This window comes from Chiloscyllium punctatum, chromosome 3, assembly GCF_047496795.1.
Source record: "Chiloscyllium punctatum isolate Juve2018m chromosome 3, sChiPun1.3, whole genome shotgun sequence".
Classification (NCBI taxonomy): domain Eukaryota; kingdom Metazoa; phylum Chordata; class Chondrichthyes; order Orectolobiformes; family Hemiscylliidae; genus Chiloscyllium; species Chiloscyllium punctatum.
The window spans coordinates 139522605-139546780 of NC_092741.1; the positions used below are offsets into that span (position 1 = coordinate 139522605).

The window sequence follows — 24176 nt, forward strand, 5'->3', positions numbered from 1 at the left end:
TGGAGTCACAGGTAGATAGGATAGTGAAGAAGGTGTTTGGTATGCTTTTCTTTATTGGTCAGAGTATTGAGTACAGGAGTTGGGAGGTCATGTTGCAGCTGGACAGGACATTGGTTAGGCCACTGTTGGAATATTGCGTGCAATTCTGGTCTCCTTCCTATCGGAAAGATGTTGTGAAACTTGAAAGGGTTCAGAAAAGATTTACAAGAATGTTGCCAGGGTTGGAGGATTTGAGCTACAGGGAGAGGCTGAACAGGGTAGGACTGTTTTCCCTGGAGTGTCGGAGGCTGATGGGTGACCTTATAGAGGTTTACAAAATTATGAGGGGCATGGATAGGATAAATAGACAATGTCTTTTCCCTAGGGTCGGCGAATCCAGAACTAGAGGGCATAGGTTTAGGGTGAGAGGGGAAAGATGTAAAAGAGACTTAAGGGGCAACTTTTTCACGCAGAGGGTGGTACATGTATGGAATGAGCTGCCAGAGGAAGTGGTGGAGGTTGGTACAATTGCAACATTTAAGAGGCATTTGGCTGAGTATATGAATAGGAAGTGTTTGGAGGGATATGGGCCAGGTGTTGGTAGGTGGGATTACATTGGTTTGAGATATCTGGTCGTAATGGACTGAAGGATCTATTTCCATGCTGTACATCTCTATGACTAAAAATGGGACTAGTTCAGATTAGGAATCCTGGTCAGCATGGCGAGTTGGGTCAAAGGGCTTGTTTCTGTGCAATATGACTTTACGATTCTAGAGCTGAAAGGTCTACATTTTTAGAGCTGAAAGGTCTGCTCCTGTTCCTATTTTTCTATCGTCACTGACAATTCCCAATCACCACTTAATTCCAGGATGCCAGTCTGAATCTGGATCATACCTTGCCTGGGATCACATCTTGAGACGTGTAAATACAATCTGAGCCCTAGATCACAATTGGATTTCCAGTTCTCTGTCCATGTCTGGGATGCCGTCACAAATCAAATGAGTCTGAGGTCAGAACTAGGGTCTTGCATCCCTGCTCCGAAGTATCAGATCCCAGCCAGAGTCTGAGATCACAATCAGAATCCAGAATCCTGGCTCGAGTTTGGGATCATAATCGGAGATCCACAGCCTGACTGGGTTCTTTGCCCAAGTATGGGTTCCCAGCCCAGGTACCAGATCACAACGAAAGTCTGGGAGCCCAGCCTGTGTACCCAGTCATAACCCAAGTTTGGGACCACACAGCCCGAGTCCAGAGCCCAGACCGAGTTTGGGATCTCTGCCCAAGTCCAGGATCACAACTGCATCCGAAACAACAACCTGAGTGCAGGAACCCAGCCCTAGTCCCAGATTACAATTGGAGTCCGGATCACAAACCACGTCTGCAATCACAAACCGAGTCCAGGAATCCAGATCAGTGCCTGAGTTCTGAATCCCGAACCAAATCCCGGATCACACCTAGAGTTCTCGATTCCTTGAGGATCTCAGGTTCGCTACCTATCCAGTGTTGTGATCCCAGAATCCGGTTGTATTCTGGCATTCGGATTGTATTCCGGAATTCAGGCTGTGATCCAGGACCAAGGACCTGACCTGAGGCTTGGGCAGTGATCTGGGAATCGGGTTGGGATTATGGATGTGGAACGTGAACCTCTAACCAGATTTTGATCCGGGGGGGTTCAGGCTGCGATACCGGACTCTGGTTACGACCCAGGACAAGGGCAGTGATCCCGGATTCAGGTGGTGATCCAGGAGTTGGGACATAATACCGGAATTGGGTAGTAATCCGGGTTGATCTGGGACAGTGATCCCGGTTGATCCGGGTTTGGACGCCTCCTGCTCCCGGGGTGGTGGTGACGTCTTGCAATCGGACCACGTGACCGGTGTTTGGGCGGCGGTGGAAATGGCGGATTGTCTGGAGGTGCCGATGCGAGTGGAATAAGAGAGAAAGAAAGGAATTGGTCACCGTGGAGATTTCCCAGTGAGAAGGATTGGGCGAGTAAGCCGGAGACATTTGAAAACGGTACTCACCTGATGCTCTTTGTTATGTTGATGGGGCAGGCGCAGTCGGTGAGCGAGCGAGCTCCGGCCCCGGGTACACTTCTCTGGGTCGGTGGGTCCAGTCCGCCTCTGCCTTTCGGCCGGTGATTTTTGAAGTAAACTGCCGACTCGCGCGATTAACGGTCGCTGTGTGGTCCATTGTGACGTGCGGGCGGCCGGAATGGATGACCCGGATTGGCTGGAGGTCACCACTTGTCCTGCATCCAGACATCCATCTGGTCAGCTGACAGCAGGTGCATCCACCGCCTTATAATGTACCTGCCGAGTTATTACATGTTTGGAATATGATTTACTCTGCTTCATTTTACTTTCATTGTTGTAATTACCTCTTTGGGACAAGTGATTATAGTGCAGCGGATTTTTTTTTAGGAGTGTCGTCAAAATACATTTTACTGTAATCTATGTTTACTGAGAACTTTAAAAAACCAAAAGAGGATTCACCTCCTCCCTCCAGTCGTGGTAATAAAGGCAACTCTAATTTCATCCGCCTTTGTGTCAGGGTGAACTGTTGAATCGATTCTAAAGATTCTCATGCAGCAGCTCTGATGGTAAAGCTGTCGATTCTAATTCAGTGAGGGATAAGCAGTGTAGTACATCAAATAAGTGTCGAGCCTGTGGGCAGAGATGGCTAAATTAGTTACGAAGAGAAAATGAGGACTGGAGATGAGTGTTAAAAAGTGTGGCCTGGAAAAGCTCGTCAGGAATGGTGAAAGGCTTGTGCCTGAAACGTCGACTCTCCTGCCTCTTGGATGCTGCCAGACCTGCTCTGCTTTTCCAATGCCACACTTTTAAACTCTCAATTATTTATTAAGAGTCTGTGTTTGGAAAGGTGCCATTGGTTGTGTTTTCTATTCCTTAGTGCTATAGTTTCTGTATAATAAAATGTGATTTTAAAAAAAGTGGATACAATTCATTTGTACAAGGAATGATGAAGATATGATTTACATATGAATATATGAAATGGTAAGAGGAATATGCCGCTTAGTCTTTTGAACCTACTCTGCCATACAGTGCTCATCTGATTACTCCGCTTGCCCTGATAACCTTTCACCCCTTCTGAATAATCTATTCACCTTTACCTTAAACATATTTGAAGACTCTACTTATATAGCCTTTTGAGGGGGAGAGTCTCAAAGATTCAAAACTCTTTGAGAGTTTTTTTTAAAACTCCTCATCTCTGTCGTAAGTGAGCAATCCTCATTTTTAAACAGGAACACTTCTTCTGGATTAGAGTCATAGAGATGTACAGCATGAAAACATACCCTTCGGTCCAACTTGTCCACGCCGACCAGATATCCCAACCCAATCTAGTCCCACCTGCCAGCACCCGGCCCATCTCCCCCAAACCCTTCCTATTCATATATCTATCCAGATGCCTTTTAACTGTTGCAATTGTACCAGCTTCCACCACTCCCTCCGGCAGCTCATTCCATACACGTACCACCCTCTGCGTGACATGAATTCAAACAGCAAAGACAGTAACTGTGCAGGTTCTCTGCTGTGTCAGTTTCTTTCTCTCTCTCTCCTGCACTGACCTCACCATGTGCTTCCTTTGTCTCTTCCTCTCCTTTTTAAAACTGCTGTTTTGACTTTTTTTCCCCCTCAAGTTCCAAAACAATGCAACAGCATATAAAACAGTAATTGCTGCTCCTGGGATTCGAGGAAATCACCTCCAAAACCTAAAATACCTCAAAAAAGAAGCAGCTGTTACAGCCAGAAATTTTTCCTGTCCTTCATCTTTGATTACCCAGAATCCTTCTCCGTCAAGAAGGAATATCCTTTCCATATTCACCCTGTCAAAAACTCTGCAACATGTTTCAATCAAGTCACTTCTTGCTATCTTAAACTGTGGCGAATATGTAAGCATAGCTATTCAGTCTTTCCTCAAAGGCAATCTGCCCATTCCATGTTTTAGTCTAGTAAACCTCTGAACTGCTGCCAACACATTGAACTCCTTTTGTTAAATAAGGAGACCAGTATTGTACACTGCACTCTACGTGTGGATTCACCAATACCCTGATTAATTGAAGCACAACCTCTCTACTTCTGTACTCAGTTCTCCTTGTAATAAAAAATACATTCAGTTAGCCTTCTGGCAGTTGTGTGGGGTGAAAAGCAAGGAATGGAATCTAGAAAGAGAAAGATTAATGTTGAATAATACCATACTGGATGTCATAGAGCTGAATGGCATGGAATTAGACCTTTTGGTCCAACTTGTCCACGCTGTCCAGATATCCTAAATTAATCGAGTCCCATTTGTCAGCATTTGGTCCATATCCCTCTCAACCTTTCCTATTCATATACCCATCCAGGTGCCTTTTAAATATTGTAATTGTGGAGAAATTAAGGCCTGCAGATGCCGGGGAGCTAAGAGTCAAAATGTGTGGTGTTGGAAAAACCACAGCAGGTCAGGCAGCATCTGAGGAACAGGAGAGTCAACGTTTCAGCCGTAAGCTTATGCATGAAATGCGACTCTCCTGATTCTTGAATGCTGCCTGACTGGCTGTGGTTTTACTAATGCCAAGTTTTTCAAGTATTGTAATTGTGCTTTCCTCCATCACTTCCTCTGGCAACTCATTCCTTATACACACCACCATCTGTGTGAAAAAGTTGCCCCTTAAGACCCCTTTTAAAACTTTCCCCTCTCACTCTAGTTCTGGACCTTCCACACCCTAGGGAAAAGATCTTGGCTATTCATCTTATCCATGCCACTCCTGGTCTTATAAATCTCTGTAAGGTTACCCCTCAGCCTCCGACACTCCAGGGAAATAGCCCCAGCTTATTCACCCTCTTCCTATAGCTCCATCCCTCCAACCCTGGCAACATCTTTTGTAAGTCTTTTCTGAACCCTTTTAAGTTTCACAACATCCTTCCTATTGCAGGGAGACCATTGCCTAGCAAATTCTGCAAACTTTGTCTCATTACTGTAGACCTATCTGTCCCTTTTAATGGAGCTGGGGAAAGCAGATACCACATTTGCCAACTCATGAAACATGCAAAGTGTAATGTAAAATGGCTGTGACGTAAGTGATCTGGAGAAGAAGCTTAGTAACTTCTGTCTTCAGTGTCTAAGATACATTATGGGTCTATCATGGCAGGACAAAATCATGAATTTTCAAAGGCAGATATCCCAAGTATGTTTGCTCTACTCAAGCCAAAGCAGCTTTGGTACATTGGATGTCTCCACAGGTTGGAAGATAGCCACACACCCAACAGTATTCTATACAATAAGATAGCGGGAGCCAGATGACAGAACATGCATCATCTGTTTCCAAGCTTAGAATCTTGACAAAGCTCTAAACATGCAAGAATCTGATTGGTGAAAGTGAGAAGCGATGACCCCATTGGTGTTGATGTCCACTACCATGATGATCAATGGCTGCTGTAGTTTGGAAACTCTGCTAATGCTGAAAGCAACAACCCAGAACATAATTTGACAGCTTCATGTGTTCCCCTCCCTGAAGATCCTGCCTATTAACAATTGGCCTTCACAAGCATTAGTACAAGTGCATCTCTGAAGACACCCAGCTAGATGAATTGTTTGCAACATGTCTACCATCCCTTAGATTGAAGGATGGCCATACTTTTAGTATAGTACAAATTGTCATAAATTGTGACATAATATGTAAAATGAACTTGGAAGTTTAAGAGAAAAACAGAAAATGCTGAAAATACTCATTGGGTCTGACTGAATCTGTGGAGTGTATTTGCTATTTTTTATTTTAATTCTCTTTCTAACACCATGTCGGTCAGTGCAGGCCATTTCTTTTGTCATAATTTACAAATGTTTGTGTGTTTAACACAATAATCCATTCTTTTACCAGTTTGCACCCTCTGTCCTTTAAAATTTTGCTTCCCAAACCTCCCCCCATTCTATTTCTTCAAAAACTTAGTTAAATGCTATTTCTTGCTATTTCTCAATACCAGTGGCCCAGTTTAGAAACAAGCAATTCTGTATCTTCTAAAACTTTAATGTACTTTGAAAGTTGACCTGTAAATTGTTTATGACAAATACTATCTTGTGAATAAATAATGCATTTGTAATAAACTGAGTCACTTAATTGTTTTAGTATACAGTTGAGCAAAGCTTTAGATTAGATTACTTACAGTGTGGAAACAGGCCTTTCGGCCCAACAAGTCCACACCGACCCTCTGAAGAGCAACCCACCCAAACCCCTTCACCTAACACTATGGGCAATTTAGCATGGCCAATTCACCTAACTTGCACATTTTTGGACTGTGGGAGGAAACCGGAGCAAACCCACGCAGACATGGGGAGAATGTGCAACACATGTCTCCACACAGACAGTTTTTTGAGGCAGGAATTGAACCCTGGTCTCTGGCCCTGTGAGGCAGCAGTGCTAACCACTGTGCCACCATGTCGCCCACTTGATGAAGCTTGAGGAACTGCTCCTGACTGTGTAGCAATTGTTGGAACTAGTCAAGTATTTTTCTGGTTTATGGCTTCTAACTGCACCTGGTTGGCAGTATATTGCAAAGTTGCCTCACACCAGTGATTTTGGTATTTCTTTAAATTCATTGTGAGGAATGTGGACATGAATATCTTTTTGTTCCACCAACATTAACATGTAAAAATGGGGGTAGGCTACTACATGGATGGCTAATGTTTGAATAGAACAGTGTGGCTTTCACGGCCATTGATTTGATTTTATGTTTGTCGCATGTATCAAGATACAATGAAAAGTATTATTTTGTGTACTAACCAGACAAATCATATCTTACATTGGTACATCAGAAATAAATTAAAATGCAGTTATATTGGCTTGGGAAAGGGTTGCAGATATGTTAGACTGAGTGTGAAAAGGAGGAACTAGTGCTTTAAAAAAATAGAACTGTTTTAGAGCTTTTTGGTCTTTGTGGCTCATTTACCATCTAGGGTAACAGGAGAGTTAATACCCTGATTATTAATTGCAAAGAAACAAAGCAAATACCAAATGCTATGTTAGATTACTATCAACATCCTAAAACTTAATCAATGTATATTAAACATGAATTGAAAGACCAATTGTGGTCATTTATAAACTTCTAATTGTACATTAAATGACAAATACAATTAAGACAGATTTTACAAATTGGACTGAAATTGATGTACACTACAATGTCTTCCAAATAATGGGTAATATCATCCAAACAGAGTGAGCTGGAAGAAGTTAACAGACCAGGAAGCTTGTGAAGAAAGAGAAACAATTAATGCCTAGAATCTGATCTAACTCTACTTCCAAACTGAAAAGGACTGGAAAATGAAGGTTTTCATTGATGAAAATGAGATAAAATTCCAAACCTTAGGATCAAGGAAGCTTAATCTTATAATTTTCTCTTGTGATTATAGATGTATGGTTTTGGCAAAGCAATTACATTTCTCTGGTTAGTCTTTCAGATACCCTGTATTAGCAAAGAAGCATATTAGGCATTAGCCAATCTTTGCGAAGGAAATAAAATCACAAGGGGCATAGGTAAGGTGAATAACCAAAGTAGTCTTCCCAGGGCAGGAAAGTCCAAACCTAGAGGGCATTGGATTAAGGTGAGAGGGGAAAAGATATAAAAGGGACCTAATGGACAAATCTTTCAAGCAGAGGGTCGTGACTGTATGGAATGAGCTACCAGAGAAAGTAATGGAGACTGCTATAGTCACAACATTCAAAAGACATCTGGATGGGTACATGAATAGAAAGAGATTAGAGGGATATGGGCTAAATTCTGGCAGATGGGACTGTGTTGGTTTGGGACGTCTGGTTGGCATGGATGAGTTTGCTCAAAGGGTCTGTTTCTGTGTTGTACAATTCTCGACTGAGCTGTCATGCAGCAGTTATCTGCAAAATTATTCATGTCCATAGTGGTGAGTTTTGTTTTTGCCAGGAAGCAATCAAGGTTAAACAGTTTCACGTTCAGATGATACTGGATGCTGACACTGGAAAGTAGGTCATTTTGGATGAAGTGGATGATGACGCTCAAGTATCTGACGCATAAGCTTAGTTATAAAGGATATTGGTGACTCCACATCAGGAGCATTGTGTATAGTATTGTCATCTTATTTAAGTAAAGATGTAAAAGTGTTTGTAGAAGATTTACAGCACCAATACTTGGAACGGGTAAGTTGTATCATGAGGGGATATTGGAACATACTAAGCCTGGGTTCACTGAAGGTTAAGAAGGGTAAGAAATTACTTAATTGAAACATAGAACATCTTGAAGATTCTGACCTGTTTTATGTGGAGATGGTGTTTCTTCTTGGTGAGAATCTAAAAGTAAGGGCTCACTGCTTAAAAATGTGGTCAGCCATTTGAAACAGGTGAGGTAATTTTTTTCCCCTGAAGTTTGAGACTCTTTGGAACTCTGCGTCCTTTGCTTTTTCAGAGAGTCTGTAAATGTTTTTTAAAACATGTGGATAGGTTATTGCGAAGCATAAGGTGAAAGGTAATGAGAATAGGTGGATTTGAGATCACAGTCAGATCAGCCCTGACATTATAAAATTGTGGAGCAGGTTCAAAGGGCCAAATGGCCTACCCTGCTCCATATTCTCTTTATTTTCCTATGTTCACACTTTCTGGTAAGTAAGTGGAATTTTGAATTGTTTTAGAGTAAAGTAAGTAGACTTGACAGATCATTAACAAAAAGTTTAATCCTATAATGTATTTGTTATCACCACTTGAAGAGCTAGAGTTAGGAAAATTTGGTGATTGTCTATTCGTATTTTTCCCTGATCTAATTTGTTATTAATGTTCTTCTGTCCTTTTTTGTATTTAAATCCACTAGTTCATTGGCATATGAACCAGTGAGCTCCTGCTTCTGTTGAACATCCAATTCTGCATTCTACTATTGTCAGTTTGTCCATGTCAGGGAGGTATCATGTGGAGGTGGGAAAATTGTCAACCAGGAAAACTATATCACAATTACAGCTAAAGATAGATTTTTGAATTACTGCTCTTAAGGTTGGGCTGGTCGTTACATCATTCCACCCTTTTTGCCCTTTTAGATGAAGTGGTTAATACTAGACTAATATTGGACCAGGGACGAGCAGTTAAATTTTCAGAATAACTCCCGCATAGTATAGAACTGGAGTATGGTTGAAAATAAGTCATCCTGGCAAGCTTTCTGTCTTGTACTCTTTAGGACACATAAGAATGCTAATTTTTAGATGGTGCAGCAATTTGTGTGGCATGAGGAATGTTATCTCCGGTCAAGTTGCTGGCAGGGTGAATGCGTTTAGGCAATGTTGCCCTCACGTTTTTGTGATTTGAAAAAATGCAGTGCCTGGATTTGTTCCTTTTTATTTCTTGTGAAGGGCATGTCTCTGGATATGAACATAAATATCTCTAGCACAGTGTAATAAAAATAACGTTTTATGGGGAAAGCCATAATTAAATCTTGGTTAAAGGTGACTTAGGTGAATGGGCAACATGGAGGCAGATAAAGTATAATGTGGGGAACTCTGTAGTTATTATTAAAATATTTTGCTTTCCTTTTCTTAAATGGCATCTAACCTTTAAATTCAGGGTGTACTGTCCAAGGAACAAGGGAAATTTAACATGCAAGTTGGTAAAGCAGTTGGGAAAGGAAATAGCATGTTGACTTTTTATTACAAAGTGATTACAGTACATGAATGAGGCAATCCTGCTACACTTATACACGGTTTTCAGCATGCACAATGCTCAGTGATCGTGCATATGAAGCAGAATGAGGCTTAAAAATAAAGCAATTTTTTTGTAATTGTAAGCAGTGAGAGTAACTTTTGGTTTACATATTCTTTGGCCTTTTTTGGTTGAATGAAATTATGACTTTTCAAGGGTACTGTCTCTGCTTAATAATAATGGGTTCCTGTATTTTCCTGACAACTGGTGTCAGACTAATTTGCCTGTAGATCATTGTGATTCTCTGACCTCCTTTCTTCAGTCGTGTTGTATCATTTGTTACCTTCCAGCTTACTGGGGTAATTATAGAAAATGGGAAATTTTGGAAAAGTCATAAATAATACATCATTATCAACTCTATACACTTCCATTGCATGTTTGGAAAAAAATTTGTAATGGATGTCCATCGTAAGAAAAATATTACAAAGTTGAATAGAAGGCTAAACCAGCATGTTTACTAATTCATGATACTATGTGTATGAAATTTCAAGCCAGTCATAATGCTGAGGCACAAATGTAACAGTAAGTGGAAATGTAATGTTGATTTTGAGATCTCTTTATTTAAAAGCATTCAGGTTTTTCAGAAGAGTTTTACTTTGTGTGGCTGATTTAGTTTAATAAGCTCACTTTTTTGAATCCTGGTTATGACTGTTATGATTTTGAAACATTTCCAAGTATGTTTTATAGTAAAATATTGACATTCATCCTTGAGTTTGACATCCATCTTGCGTGTCTGTATTAAACTTCCAACAGTGATGTTTTAATCCCTGTCCTTTTCAGCACTAACTTGGCTCTGAAAGCAAAGCACTTACTAAAATTTAACAATATGATTGTCACAATTGTACAAGCATGTTCTGAGATGTCATTTCAACTTTGTATCTTTGTAAAAATATTGCTTAACGTTTTTGACAGCATCATTTGGTTGACTTAGTTTTCTTTATTCAGTCCTATTTGTGCAATGTTGTCAGAATTTCAGAAATGTATGCTAGGAGACATGATTGTAGATCACAAACGTTGGATTTCTAATGTTAATATTAGAAATTTAACAGCAATTATTTAACAGAACTTTGCTTTTTCATTTTATGTAAATACAGTTTGTTCATGGGGTGAATTTGAGAGAAGAAATCATTGAATGTAGTTTTATCCGTTTTCAAAATGACTTGAAAAGAAGTGATGAAATAATTGAACGAGATATGGCATTTATCTTTACTGGTGCATTACTTATTCTGAAATCTTTGTCACAGTTGCTGTATGATATTGATTGCTACTTGTTTATTTTATTAATAATAATTATTTCAATCTGTTTTCAGTGAATGTTGAGAAGGCTCTTAGGATGTAGTAAGCAGTAATTCCTCTTAAATTATTGAATAATTGTATTTGTGTTTTGTTTGAAAAGCAAAATAATTTGAAATGAAAGTTTTCAAATTTTTAATCAGCCTCTAGGGAACTTTGATTTGAACTGTTTATGGTCTGCTACTTATTTTTTTCAAAGTACATTTTTTTTTGTAAGACTGGGATTGGCATAAAATGCTCTGACATACAATAAACACTTATTTTCTTTATTCATTTTGTGGAATGTGGGTGTTGCTGGCTGGCCAGCATTTATTACCCATTCCTAGTTGCCCTTGAGAGGGTGGTGCTGAATTGTCATCTTGAACCATTGCAGTCCACCTGCTGTGGGTTGACCCACAATGCTATTAAGGAGGGAATTCAAGGATTTTGACCCAGTGACAGTGAAGGAATGGTCATATATTATCAAGTCAGAATGGTGAGTGACTTGGAGGGGAACTTGAAGTGTTCCTGCATATCTGCTGCCCTTGTCCTTTGAGGTGGAAGTGGTTTGGTTTTGGAAGGTGCTGAGGATTTTCAGTGAATTCCTGCAGTGCATCTTGTAGATAGTACACACTGTTGCTACTGAGCATCAGTGGTGGAGGGTGTGAATGTGGTCCCAATCAAGCGGGCTGCTTTGTCCAGGATGGTGTCAAATTTCCTGCATGTTATTGGGCCTGCACTCATCCAGGCAAGTGGGGAATATTCCATCACACTCCTGACTTGGGCCTCTTAGAAAATGGACAGTCTTTCAGGAGGCAAGTTACTCGCCACAGTATTCTTAACTTCTGATCTGTTCTTGTAGTCACTGTGTATATGTGGTATGAGTCCAGTTGAGTTTCTGATCAATGATAACTCCAAGGATATTGATAGTGGGGAAATTCAATGATGGTATGTTGAATACCAAATGGGTCTGATGCCTTTGTCCTTCTAGCTGGAAGTGTCATTGGTTTGGATGGTTGGGGGGGGGTGGGGGGGTGGTGTTGAGCTGGAATGTTGGAACTGGGGTAAGGTGGAGGGAGGGGAAATGAGGAAACTGGTGATGTGCACATTGATGCCATGGGGTTGAAGTATTCCAAGGCAGAAGATGAGACGTCCTTCCTCCAGGTGTCGGGTAATGAGGGAGTGGCGGTGGAGGTGGCCCAAGACCTGCATGTAGGAGGGGGGAGTTGAAATGTTGGGCCACAGGGCGGTGGGGTTGATTGGTGCGGGTGTCCCAGAGGTGTTCCTAAAAGCACTCTCCGAGGAGGCATCCAGTCTCCCCAGTGTAGAGGAGACTGCATCAGGAGCAGTGGATACAATGAATACATTGTCGGATGTGCAGGCAAAACTTTGGATGTGGAAGGCTCCTTTGGGGCCTTGGATGGAATTGAGGGAGGAGGTGTGGGCACAGATTTTGCAGTCCCTGCAGTGGCAGAGGGAGGTGCCAGGACGGGAGGGTGGGTTGTTGAGGGGCTTGGACCTGGCCAGGTAGTCATGGAGGGAATGGTCTTTGCAGAAAGTAGAAAGGGGTGGGGAGGGAAATATATCTCTGGTGGGGTCTGTTTTGGAGGTGGCTGATGATGCGGTTTATGCGAAGGTTGGTAGGGTGGAAAGTGAGGACGGGGGGGGGGGGGGAGGGTTCTGTCCTTGTAACAGTTGGAGAGGTGGGGTTTGAGGGCAGAGGTGTGGGATGTGGATGAGATGCCTTGGAGGGCATCTTCAACTACATGGGAAGGGGAATTGCAGTCTCTAAAGAAGGAGGCCATCTGGTGTGTTCTGTGGTGGAACTGGTCCACCTGGGAGCAGATACGGCGGAGGAATTGGGATTACGGGATGGCATTTTTGCATGAGGTAGGGTGGAAAGAGGTGTAATCCAGGTAGCTGTGGGAGTTGGTGGGTTTGTAAAAAAAAAAGTCAGTGTCATGTCGGTCATCATTAATGGAGATGGAGAGGTCCAGGAAAGGGGAGGGAGGTGTCAGAGATAGTCCAGGTGAATTTAAGGTCGGGGTGGAATAAATTGGTGAAGTTGATGAACTGTTTGACTTCCTCGTGGGAGCACGAGGTGGCGCTGATGCAGTCATCAATGTAGCGGAAGGAGAGATGGGGAGTGGTGCCAGTGTAACTCCGGAAGATGGACTGTTCCACATAGCAGACAAAGAGACAGGCATAGCTGGGGCCCATACGGTGCCTATGGCTAGCCCTTTGGTCTGGAGGAAGTGGGAGGATTCGAAGGAGAAATTGTTAAGGGTGAGGGCCAGTTCAGCCAAACGAACAAGAGTGTCAGTGGAAGGGTACTGTTGGGGACATCGGGAGAGGAAGAAACTGAGAACTTGGAGGCTCTAGTCATGGCGGATAGAGGTGTAGAGGGATTGGATGTCCATGGTGAAGACGAGGCATTGGGGGGCTGCGGAAACGCTGTCTATGGATATTTGAATTTTTGTTTTGCATCTTGGTGGTGGTGGTGGTGGTAGTAGTAGTAGTAGTTTGAGTGCTACTGGTGGAGCGAGTAGATTTTTGTGGTATGGTACCAAAACAAAAGATGCTGCTTTGTCCTGAATGGTGTCAAGCCTCTTGAGTGTTGTTGGAGCTATACTCACCAAGCATTTGGTGAATATTCCATCACACTTTTGACTTGTGCCTTGTAGATGGTGGACAGGCTTTGAGGAGTCAGGAAGTGAGTTACTTGCCGTAGTATTCCTAGCCTCTGACCTGCTCCTGTAGCCACTGTATTTATGTGGTGGGTCCAATTGAATTTTTGATTTAAGGATAACTCCCAGCATATTGATATTAGAGGATTCAGTGATCGTAACACTCAGTGTTAAGGGGTGCTGGTTAGAATGCCATTTATTGGTGATGGTCACAGCCTGGCATTTGGGTGGCGGAATTGTTACTTACCACTTGTCAGCCCGAGACTGGATATTGTCCAGATGTTGTTGCATTTGGACATGGACTGCTTCAATGTCCGAGGATTTGTGAATGATGCTGAACGTTGCACAATCCCAACTTCCGATCTTTATGATGGAGGGAAGGACATTTTGAAGCAGCTGAAGATTGTTGGGCCTATGATGTTACCCTCAAGATCTCCTGCAGTGATGACCTGGAGCTGAGATGACTGACATATAATAACCACAACCACTTTCCTATATGCCAGATATGACTCTAACCATTGGAGAGTTTGTTCCCTGATGTCTATTCATTCCAATTTTGCTAGAGCTTCTTGATGCTCCACTTGGTTGAATGAAGCCTTGGTCTCACCTCCCCTCCAGGATTCAGCTCAATCATTTTTTTTGCATCCATGTTAGAACCAAGGCTGTCATGAGGTCAGGAACTGAATGGCCCTGGTGGAACTCAGACTTGGCTTTGCTGAGCAGGTGATGCTTGATAACACTAATGACACCTTCCATCACTTTAACAAGAAATTAAGACAATGTTCAACACAGTTGTGTTAACAGCTCCTGGGCTTGGGCAAAGCGGATTTAGGAATGATGGAATATCTGGATGATGCAGCCAGAATGGAATATCCATGTCAGGCTCCTGGATACTAGACTGGAAGCTTCCTCTGAAGAAAACTGCTGCTCCTGGACAAGACTGCCTGTTGGAATACTGGGACACTGAAGTTGAAGAAAGCCTCTGTGCCAGGATGAGACTGTCACACAGGCTGTGACTGCCTTTTCTCCTCCTCCACATGCCCATGCCTAGCGATGCACCTGGAGTCTCAGCCTAGCCTATGCACATGGGCCAGGGTACTTAGCCCAGGACATGTTCCTCACTTGCTGGGAGACCTCAGGCTAGGTGGAGCCGTGTCTGGTTCATCTTGGTGTTGCTGCTGCCGGAGCCCACCCTCCTCACATACCATTTTCTAGGTTTAAAAGGAAAGGAGAAATGCAAAAAGAAAAGTGAAAGAAAGCCGATAGGATCAGACGAGCCCCGGGCTCATTTCCCCCAATTTGCGGCCATATTGAAATTTTAATATTACTTTATTTGGAGATACCGGTGTTGGACTGGGGTCCAGGTTATAGTCCAATAGGTTTAATTGGAAGCGCTAGCTTTTGGAGCGCTGCTCTTTTTTTCATCAGGTGGTTGTGGAGTATAAGATCATAAGGCACAGAATTTATAGCAGTGTGATGTAACTGAAATTATATATTGAAAAAGACCTGGATTGTTTAAGTCTCTCATCTATTAGAATGATCACATTTGTTTCCAGTTATAATTTCAGTTACATCACACTGTAAATGTTTGCTATAAATTCTGTCTTACAATTGTGTACTCCACAACCACTTGATGAAAGAGCAGCGCTTCGAAAGCTAGTGCTTCCAATTAAACCTTTTGGACTATAACTTGGTGTTGTGTGATTTTGAATTTAATATTAGTTGAGTAGAATTCTTTATTAATCATTACTAGATAATAGCCTACGGGTGTTATTGCTAGACCATTAATACCAAAACCCAGATAATGTTCTGGGGGCTCTGGTTCAAATTCTGCATTGGCAGATGGTGGAATTTGAATTTGGTTAAAACCTCTGAACCCCCCAATGATGACCATGAAACAATGTTGATTGTTGAAAAATTCCATCTGGTACACTAATGTCCTTTAGGGAAGGAAACTCCCATCCTTACCTGGCTTGGCTTACATGTGACACAAACTATGTAGTTGCTTTTACTGCCCTCTGGGAGTTGAAATGCCCATCAGCCATGATTAAATAGCGGAGTGGACTCAATGAGCTGAATGGTTTTACTTCCACTCATGTCTTTATGGGCTTATGCTCTGGGCAATTAGGGATAGGCTAGCTAGTGAGTAAAACATTAGCTCCTCCTGTCAACAATAAGCTATTCTTCAGATTCTGTTTCCCAAAATTAGAAGTTTTGCTGATTTCCAAACCAAAAATTAGTTTTTGTTGAGTCTTGAAGTGAAGACTGAAGTGCACTCAGTGAAGTATTGTATTGCTGTGTCACCAATCCTGCTTAACTTTCTTGATGCCTATGATTTCCAGTAGTGGCTATTCAGACACTCCTGAATGTAGTTTTGGTGTATTGATGCCATTTACTTGATTTTGAAGAGATGAGAGCCCTCTGTGCTTCCCAACTACTTCCCATTTTTGGTGCTTAAATTGCTATGACCCTAGATTGGGGGTGTGGGTGAGACAGCTGTAAGAGCCAGATAAGGAAAAGCAGAAAAAATTTGTAGCTTGATGGGGTGTGGAAAATATTTAAGACCTGAAATCCTTTTGAAGAGCACTAGTTGTTCCTTTAGTTTTTTTAAGGACAGGATTCAAGCTGCACAGAATTATTTTTAAAGAAGCACTGAGCTGTTATCAGTAAATTGAAGCTCCATGGCAGCTATTGTATGTGTTAGGTTTGTGACTAACCTGTAATTGTTTTGTTCCTTTCTTTGATTTTATTGCTAGTGTTCCCTTTTTTCCCCTCATTTCTTGTGTATCACCTTTTTAATATTGTTTGCACCTCCAAAAGGTTGGTTTGTGACCCACAGTTTTGGAAATCATGTTTTGATTATTAGCTATTCCGTCTTTTCAATTAGCATGTGGTATGGCACTGAGTCATTATAGATAAAGGTACTTTTAAAATTAAGTCAGTAACACTTTTAAAAATTTAGGTTACTTTATGCAGTGTAAGACTTTTTATTTTTGTTTTTGAAGTACGCTTGAACAGTGAAGCACGTTTGAAGGGCCAATTTACCTACTCCAGTTCTGATTTTCTATATTTGTTTCTTTCTCCATGTATCAACATGTTTACCATAACTGTCAATAATCTTTTATTGCTGGAATAGATTGGTTTCGCTCATAATACACAGTTGCGGAGTTGAATGGTCCTGAAGAAGGACCAAATTAATAAAATTACAGCAGTAAAGGAAGCCTTGTTCTTTGACCAGGCACAGCTGCTCTAATAGTATTTTTCTACACTTTGCCCTTATTTGACTTTATTTTTGAAACATACTTGATTGGTTTCCTTTTTAAATGATTCTTGTCCTTGACCTGATAACTCATGGTAAAGCTTGCCATGTCTGAGTATTCATTTTATGAAGAATTTCTATTTCACTTATTTGTATATTCTTAGAGTTTGAGCTCTCTAGTTAGATGCACTACTATTGAAATCACTGGAAACAATGTGAATCAAAAAATGATTTTAATTGATTTATAAAATTAGTCTCTTTGATTATGTAGAAAAAAGAAGTTTGAAAATTAATTCATACAATTGACTGTTTGAGAAAACTCTGTATAATGAATACTAGTCCAGAGAACACGCACTTGTTTCCATGTACTATTTGTATTATTTAATTCGGAAGAAATTTTGAGATGTGGTTGAACATTGGAATAAAGTCACAAAGCAAACCAGAATCACAACAGGCCATTGACAACTCCATAGAGATCGATATTGCATCACCAAGTCACCTTTTTATTTAAACATGGAAAATCATTTGCAATGCTCCAGCTCCCTCAAAGCCAGCTCTCCGAGTGACAGGATGTCTGATCCTGTTTTAATCTTGTCAGCTAGGGTACTCTCTGGGGCTGTTATCTGGACCAAACAGGGAACTCCTATTCTATGAGGTGCACTTGGCTGACCTCTTTACATTCGCTACAACCATCCTATATAAACACCTTTCTGACTCAAGAGAAAAAGAAGTTCACATTAGACTTTCAAAATCAATGACCGTACTGTCAATTTTGGCAAATTGTTAATATTCCTCGGCCTATTTTTACACATGAACAGATTTTGATTTTGTGGAAGCCTTTGAGAAAATCTAATTTAAACTTGTATTAAGCAAGTCGTGTTGCAAAAAGGATGCAGTACTAATTTGGAAGTGTTGTCAGTTTTAAATCATATCTAATATTTATGCAATATTGCTAAGATTTTGAGTTACTTTGGTAGCAGAAAAACAAAAATGTGACTGAACCTGAGCCAATTCCAAAAGCAGGAAAGGGTAGCAACAATTGTTGGGGAGCGGGGGATTGGGCTTGAATCCCCATATGGACTGGGAAATTAGATGGGGACAGATAGTTGTGATGACACATTCATTTTTGGGATAGTCCCTTAGAACAGATTTAGGATGTTGCCTGGTATGGAGGGAAGGTCTTACGAGGAAAGGTTGAGGGACTTGAGGCTGTTTTCATTGGAGTGAAGGAGGTTGAGAGGTGACTTCTGCATTTTTCCTGTTGCAGGTCTCCAATCTTTTGGCTGGCCTGCTGTTGACTTTTTATTTACATATTCAGAATGTACATAGTCTATTTCTGTTTTTTTTTTCACTCGTTCTAAACTGGGAAGGCATGGTGGCTCAGTAGTTAGCACTGCTACCTCACAGCGCCAGGGACCCATGTTCGATCCCAGCCTCAGGTGACTGTGTAGAATTTGCACATTCTCCCTGTGTCAGCTTTGGTTACCTCCCACAGTCCAAAGATTTGCAGGTTCGGTGGATTGGCCATGCTAAATTGCCTATAGCACTCAGGGATGTGTCGGATAGGAGCATTAGTCAGGTGTAAACGTAGAGTAATGGGGGATGGGTCTAGGTGGGTTACTCTTTGGTGGGTGTAAATTTGTTGGCTCAAATGGCCTATTTCCACACTGTAGGGATTCTAAGTATTCATTTCTAGTCAAGGTTTTTCTTGGCTTTTCTTTCTCTTGGCACTCACTCCCTATAATGGAGTCTATTCCTGTATCCAGACGTCAAGCTAACTTTTATAACGTCTGCAGGAAATAAGGTAAATATTCTCAGAGGACTATAGGGCTGCTCTCTCTCATCGGAAGAGATGAATGATCGTGGTTTAACCAGAAAATGGGCACCCATCTTAAGATTCTTGCTGCAGCTAATTTGTTGCATGCATCCATGTGATGCTCTTTTCTACCAGAAGGTGGTAGGATAAGTCAATAATTTGTACAAACTGACGAACATATTTTAATAACCGCAAAGAACATACAAAATTGTCTCAGTCCTGCTGCAGTGCTCCAATGAGGCTGAGCACAAGCTGAAAGAACAGCATCTTGTTTTCTGCTTGGGGGACCTGCAGCCTTAGGACTTGATTTAAAGATCAACGATTTTAGAGCCTAAATATTACCTTCCGTGTCCTTTTACTCACCCCTTCACCCCAGACCTTGCCATGACATAAGCTGCTTTCAGCATTGCCAACCCATTTTTTACCTATGTATTGTCCCCTTTGTCACCTTTTATTTTTCCCTGGTTTACCATCCCTTTTCAAAGCTACTATCCATTCTGAAGAAGGGTCACTGGTCTCAACATCAACTCTGCTTTCTCTCCATCGATGCTGCCAATTCTGCTGAGTTTCTCCAACGATTTCTGTTTTTGCTGACACAAACCTGTATATGATATAATTATACTTAAGCTTGGCCAACTTCTTATTTAGGATCACTTCCTATAACAAATGAACATGAAGAATGAGATAATTGGGACCATTCAGTCAGTTGACTGTCCTTTCCTCCCCTATAGCCCAAGAAATCTCTCCAATCTCTCCAGCTTTATTGCTGAATTTGCATATTCCTCTTTTGCTCGAATCTCTCATTTGTCATCTCTGAGCCCATTGACCACAAAACCCACTGTCTGCTTCCTCAATCCTATTTCCTTTCAAATGTTGTTCTTGTCCCTTGTGTTAAGTGTATGTCTGTCAGAATTTTGAAGTGGTTTGAGTATAGATGAGAAACAAAGACAGAAAATTACTCATGAGTGTTGATATGCATGCTCCCTAACAGTAACAACACAGGATAGAAATAAAGAAAGAAATACTGGGAACTTCTCAGGAAGGGGTAGCAACAATTGTTGGGGAGCGGGGGATTGGGCTTGAATCCCCATATGGACTGGGAAATTAGATGGGGACAGATAGTTGAGATGACACATTCATTTTTGGGATAGTCCCTTAGAACAGTATATCCTCGAACCAACTGGAGAGCAGGCAATTTTGGACCTGGTGTTATGCAATGAAATAGAATTGATTGCTGCCTCCTGGGGCACATTTATCATAATAACAAGCAAAGAACCGCAAATGTTGGAGATCTGAAACAAATGAAACCAAAAATTGCTGGAAAGCTCATATTATGATGGAATATTACATTCTATTGGAGAGCGAAGAATGGATTCAAGATTTGTATTTTCAACTCGGGCAGGTATGAGAGCATGGAAACAGCTGGCTAAAGTGCACTGGCAAACAAGACTAAAGGATAGACAATAGATATTGGTGCAGATATTTAAGGGAATATTTCAGAATGCACAGAAAATGCCATTCTAAAAGAAAAAAATTCCAAAGGGAGGTCTTATCATTTGTGATTAACATTCAAAAAAAGTTAAATATAATAGCAAACTTAAAATCAGAGTTGTGCAAACATGAGTGAAAGGTTTGAAGATTGGACATATTATGAAGAACTGCAAAGAATGACAAAGATTAAAAAGGTTGGGGAAAAATTAAGAATTTTGAAAGAAAGCTAACTAGAATTATAAAAATAGACAGTGAACGTTTATTTCAATATTTAGAAAGAGTTAACTAAGTGAGTTTTGGTCCTGTCGAAAATGAGTCTGGTGAATTAACAATGGAAGGAGATAGTAGCAGATGAATTCAACAGGGAATTTGTACCAGTCTTCACTACAGAGAATACAAGTAACATCTCAGAAATAGTACATCCGAAAATAGAAGGGCGGAAGCATTCAAGCAAAAGTACAAATGCCAGGGAAGGGCATCCTGCAATCTTATTAAAAAATGGCAAGTGTGATAGTTAATGCATTGGGTTTAATTTTTGAAAAGTCCCTAGATTTGCTGCAAATCTCAAATGTAACTGCTTTATCCAAAAAGGGAGAGAGACAAAGTGGGAAACAATAGCTTAACATTTTTCATTGGAAAATGTTAAAAACTATTGATAAAGATTTTATAGCTGTGCACTTAATGTTTGAGGTAATCAGGCAGACTCTTTCCACTGGTTGGAGTCATATCTGTTATGAAGGAAGATGGTTATTGTTGTTGGAGGTCAGTCATCTCCAATCCAGGACGTCCTCTGCAGGAGTTCCTCCATGTAGATATATTCTAGTCGACCTGTTCAGAGATTCATACCTTTGGAGCAGGTGGGACTTGAATCCAGGCCTCCTGGTCCAAACCTAGTGACACTAGCACTGTACAATAAGAGCCCCACAGTTCCTCACATAGTGTCCTAGTCTCACTTATCTCCAGCTGCTTCATCAATGTTCACTAGAATTTGAGACTTCTCAGACACTGAAGCAATCCATATCCAAATGCAGCAAGATTTGGGCAATATCCAGGCTTGGCCTTTAAATAGTAAGAAGTAACATTATGTTCTGTGCTATTCTGTGCAAATCTTAAACCACCACCTTCTCCTCCAAAACAAAACCTTTCTCTCTGTGCTCATGATTTGCAGTTTTGTCTCCAACTTTTTTAGCCGATGGCCATGAAGATGTTACCTCTTGAATCTATTCTCCATCTTTGGGAATTCCCTTACTGAACCCCTCCAATCACAGTTTTTTACCCTGGAGCTATTCTGAAAGGGCTGTTACAAATTGTCACATAAGAAACTGACAAGGGTGAACAAAACCTCCTCAACTTGTCTGCGACCTTTGATATGTTTGGCTATGCTACCCTAATGCCTAACCTCCTCCACATTGTCATTGCATCAGTGTGAGACTGCAGCGACTAGTTTCTTTCTTGGTCTTTAGTTGTCCTTTGTCATGTAGAATGGCTTTTCTACTATAGTTACCTCTGTTGTTCTGTCAATGATTTATCTTTGGCCCCAATGTTATCTGTGTGCTGCCATATAGAGAGTGACAGAACCTGAAAACACAATGTCAGTTTTTACTTCTGTACTGAAACCCAGCTCTATCCTAACACACCTCTCTACACTCTGCCACTGTTGCTGAATTATTAGATTGTTTGCCAGACATTTTACTAGATGAGACAGAATTTCCTGCAATTAAATACAAGGGAACCTCGATTATCTGAACGTGATGGGCAGGCACTATTTCATTCGGATAATCGATTATTTGGTTAATCGATTTAAATGCCTTTCCTCTAGGCTCGGAGTTTTTAAAGTCTGCTCCCCATTCAGGAGACTGCAGCAGCACACAGCACGGGAGACACCACCCCCAATCCCGTGCAACACTGCGCCCCGCCCCCAAATCCCGTACACACCTGCCCCCCTCTCTGGGGCAGGTGGACTGGATACCAACAACAAGACTACTGCAGCTGCCTTTGTGGGGTAAGCCTACAAATAGCACACACGCACACAGCCACACAGCCCCACACACAACATTTTACTGCAACGTTTTGACAGGTTCCACCTTTGCCCTGTGCAGGACAATGTTGGAGAGATTATCTGGGAAAGGGGGGTTTAGGGTCACCCCTGTGTCGAACTCCAGGGTAAGTGTGGGGGGGGAGGGAGCAGTCAGTCATTTGGAGACTGTGCCTGTTTAATCACTGTAAACAAAAGATGCGATCAATAATGGACGCACATCTTTATAATGTCTCTATCGGGACCTTGAGGTCTCCTTCAGATAGTCCGATTTTAGGATAATTGGTATTTGGATAACCGAGGTTCCTCTGTACTGGGAAGAGTGAAGTCATTGTTTTGAGCAAACTCAATTCTTTCATTGTAATAAAACCAACAACTGCAGATGTTTGAAATCTGAAACAAAAATAAGAATTGCTGGAGAAACTCTGCAGGCCTGATAGTATCTATAGAGGGAAAGCATTTCATGTCGCCCTTCATTAGGACTAGATTCATTCTTTAATGACTCCAGTCCTGTTCTGTTTAATGCTGGAGCATTTGGCACGGACCTGAGCTTCAAACCACGTATTTGTGCCATCATTAAAAGCTATAAAATTCAAAAGGCAAAAAGACAACAAAAAATACAGTAACTATCACAAGAGGAAAAATTGCTAGAGAAACTGCTGAATCCCTGGACCTGATTGAATTCATCTTTCGATATTAAAGGAAGCAGCTACAGGGACATTCGATGCACCTGGATGCTTTTTTCAGCAGTCCTTAAATTCTGGAAAAATCTCAAGAGGATTGCCACCTTTTCCTAACTGCTATCATTTCCAAAGAGGGGTTTCTGGACTCAACTTCAACTCTGTTTTCTCTCCACAGTTTCTCCAGCAAGTTCTGCTTTTCTGTGTTCCATTTTAGGAAGCCTTGCTATTATGGCTTAATGTCCCTGTGCATTTCTGTCCATTGATTTTTAAAAGTGATGCCAGTTTGTGTTTTAATATTGCAGGTATACTTGAAGACTACATTTGTAGTGTGATTGCAACATAATGACTGCTGTCACATCACATAGTTTGTTAACCTATGTTGAAGAGGAGAATATTACTGCTTTCAAGGCATTGCTGGAGAAGTGCAAAGATGTGGATGAAAGGAATGAGGTATGAAGTTATTTACATTAAAATATTTCACCATTTCATATTTGATGACAGTCATTTTTTATAATGCAAGTCTTAACTAATTGCACTTAGTTAATCATTAAATATGTTCAGAATATAATAATTACTAGAAGATAATTATGCTATTAGGTTTTTTCAAAAATCGACTGTTTAGAAATGTTTAATTCCCCTGCCTCCCAAAGAGTTCCTAATAAGGGCTAGCCAAGAGATTGCAAATTTTATTGTCTCAATGGGGTCCCTCTTGGCTGTTCTGTAACTGCATGGTAGAAAATGTATGAAAGTTGCAAATGACAAATCTTTCAGAGATTTGGTTTTTATATTTTTTTTTCCCTCTCGTTTTGAAACATCAGCATTGTGTGTAGTTTCAGCTTCTCTTGGGATAAATATAAACAGACAGCCCAGGTTCTCCACTATTTTCTTTTAATCTTGTGTAAGCATTTACCTTGGGAACTGGTGTCTTTCTCTAGTTTCCTGAGTAATGCAAAGCTTTGTGTATTTGTTTATTCAGTCGTGTGGGTGTGACCACAATTATAGGCTGTTGTCAGACTGGAGCCTGACGTCTGTCACACCCACATTGTTGACTGACCACTCTTAAAGTAAACAAATGCAGCAAACTTTACCGTCTTGGCAATTACATATAATTTTAATGCCCACTAATTTTCTCCCAAAAATTAGTGTAGTGTTGGGAATATTTAAATGACGTATTATCTTCAAACTGTAAAATACTTTGCACTTTCAAATACAGAACTACATTAATGATTCTTAATAAAGAACTTGTTCAAG

General features: G+C 41.0%; 1 protein-coding gene across 8 annotated transcripts in view; it reads left to right on the plus strand.

The window, feature by feature from the left end:
* The first annotated feature begins 1835 nt into the window (after positions 1 to 1835).
* The window catches only part of LOC140465695 (kinase D-interacting substrate of 220 kDa-like), a 149387-nt gene continuing 127046 nt past the window's right edge, over positions 1836 to 24176 (plus strand). For all 8 annotated transcript variants that reach the window (XM_072561336.1, XM_072561353.1, XM_072561359.1 and 5 more), the window contains exons 1-2: positions 1836 to 1995; positions 23228 to 23375. In XM_072561336.1, coding sequence (XP_072417437.1) covers positions 23268 to 23375 — 108 coding nt within the window. In that variant the 5' untranslated portion in view covers positions 1836 to 1995; positions 23228 to 23267. The remainder of the gene's footprint in view (positions 1996 to 23227; positions 23376 to 24176) is intronic.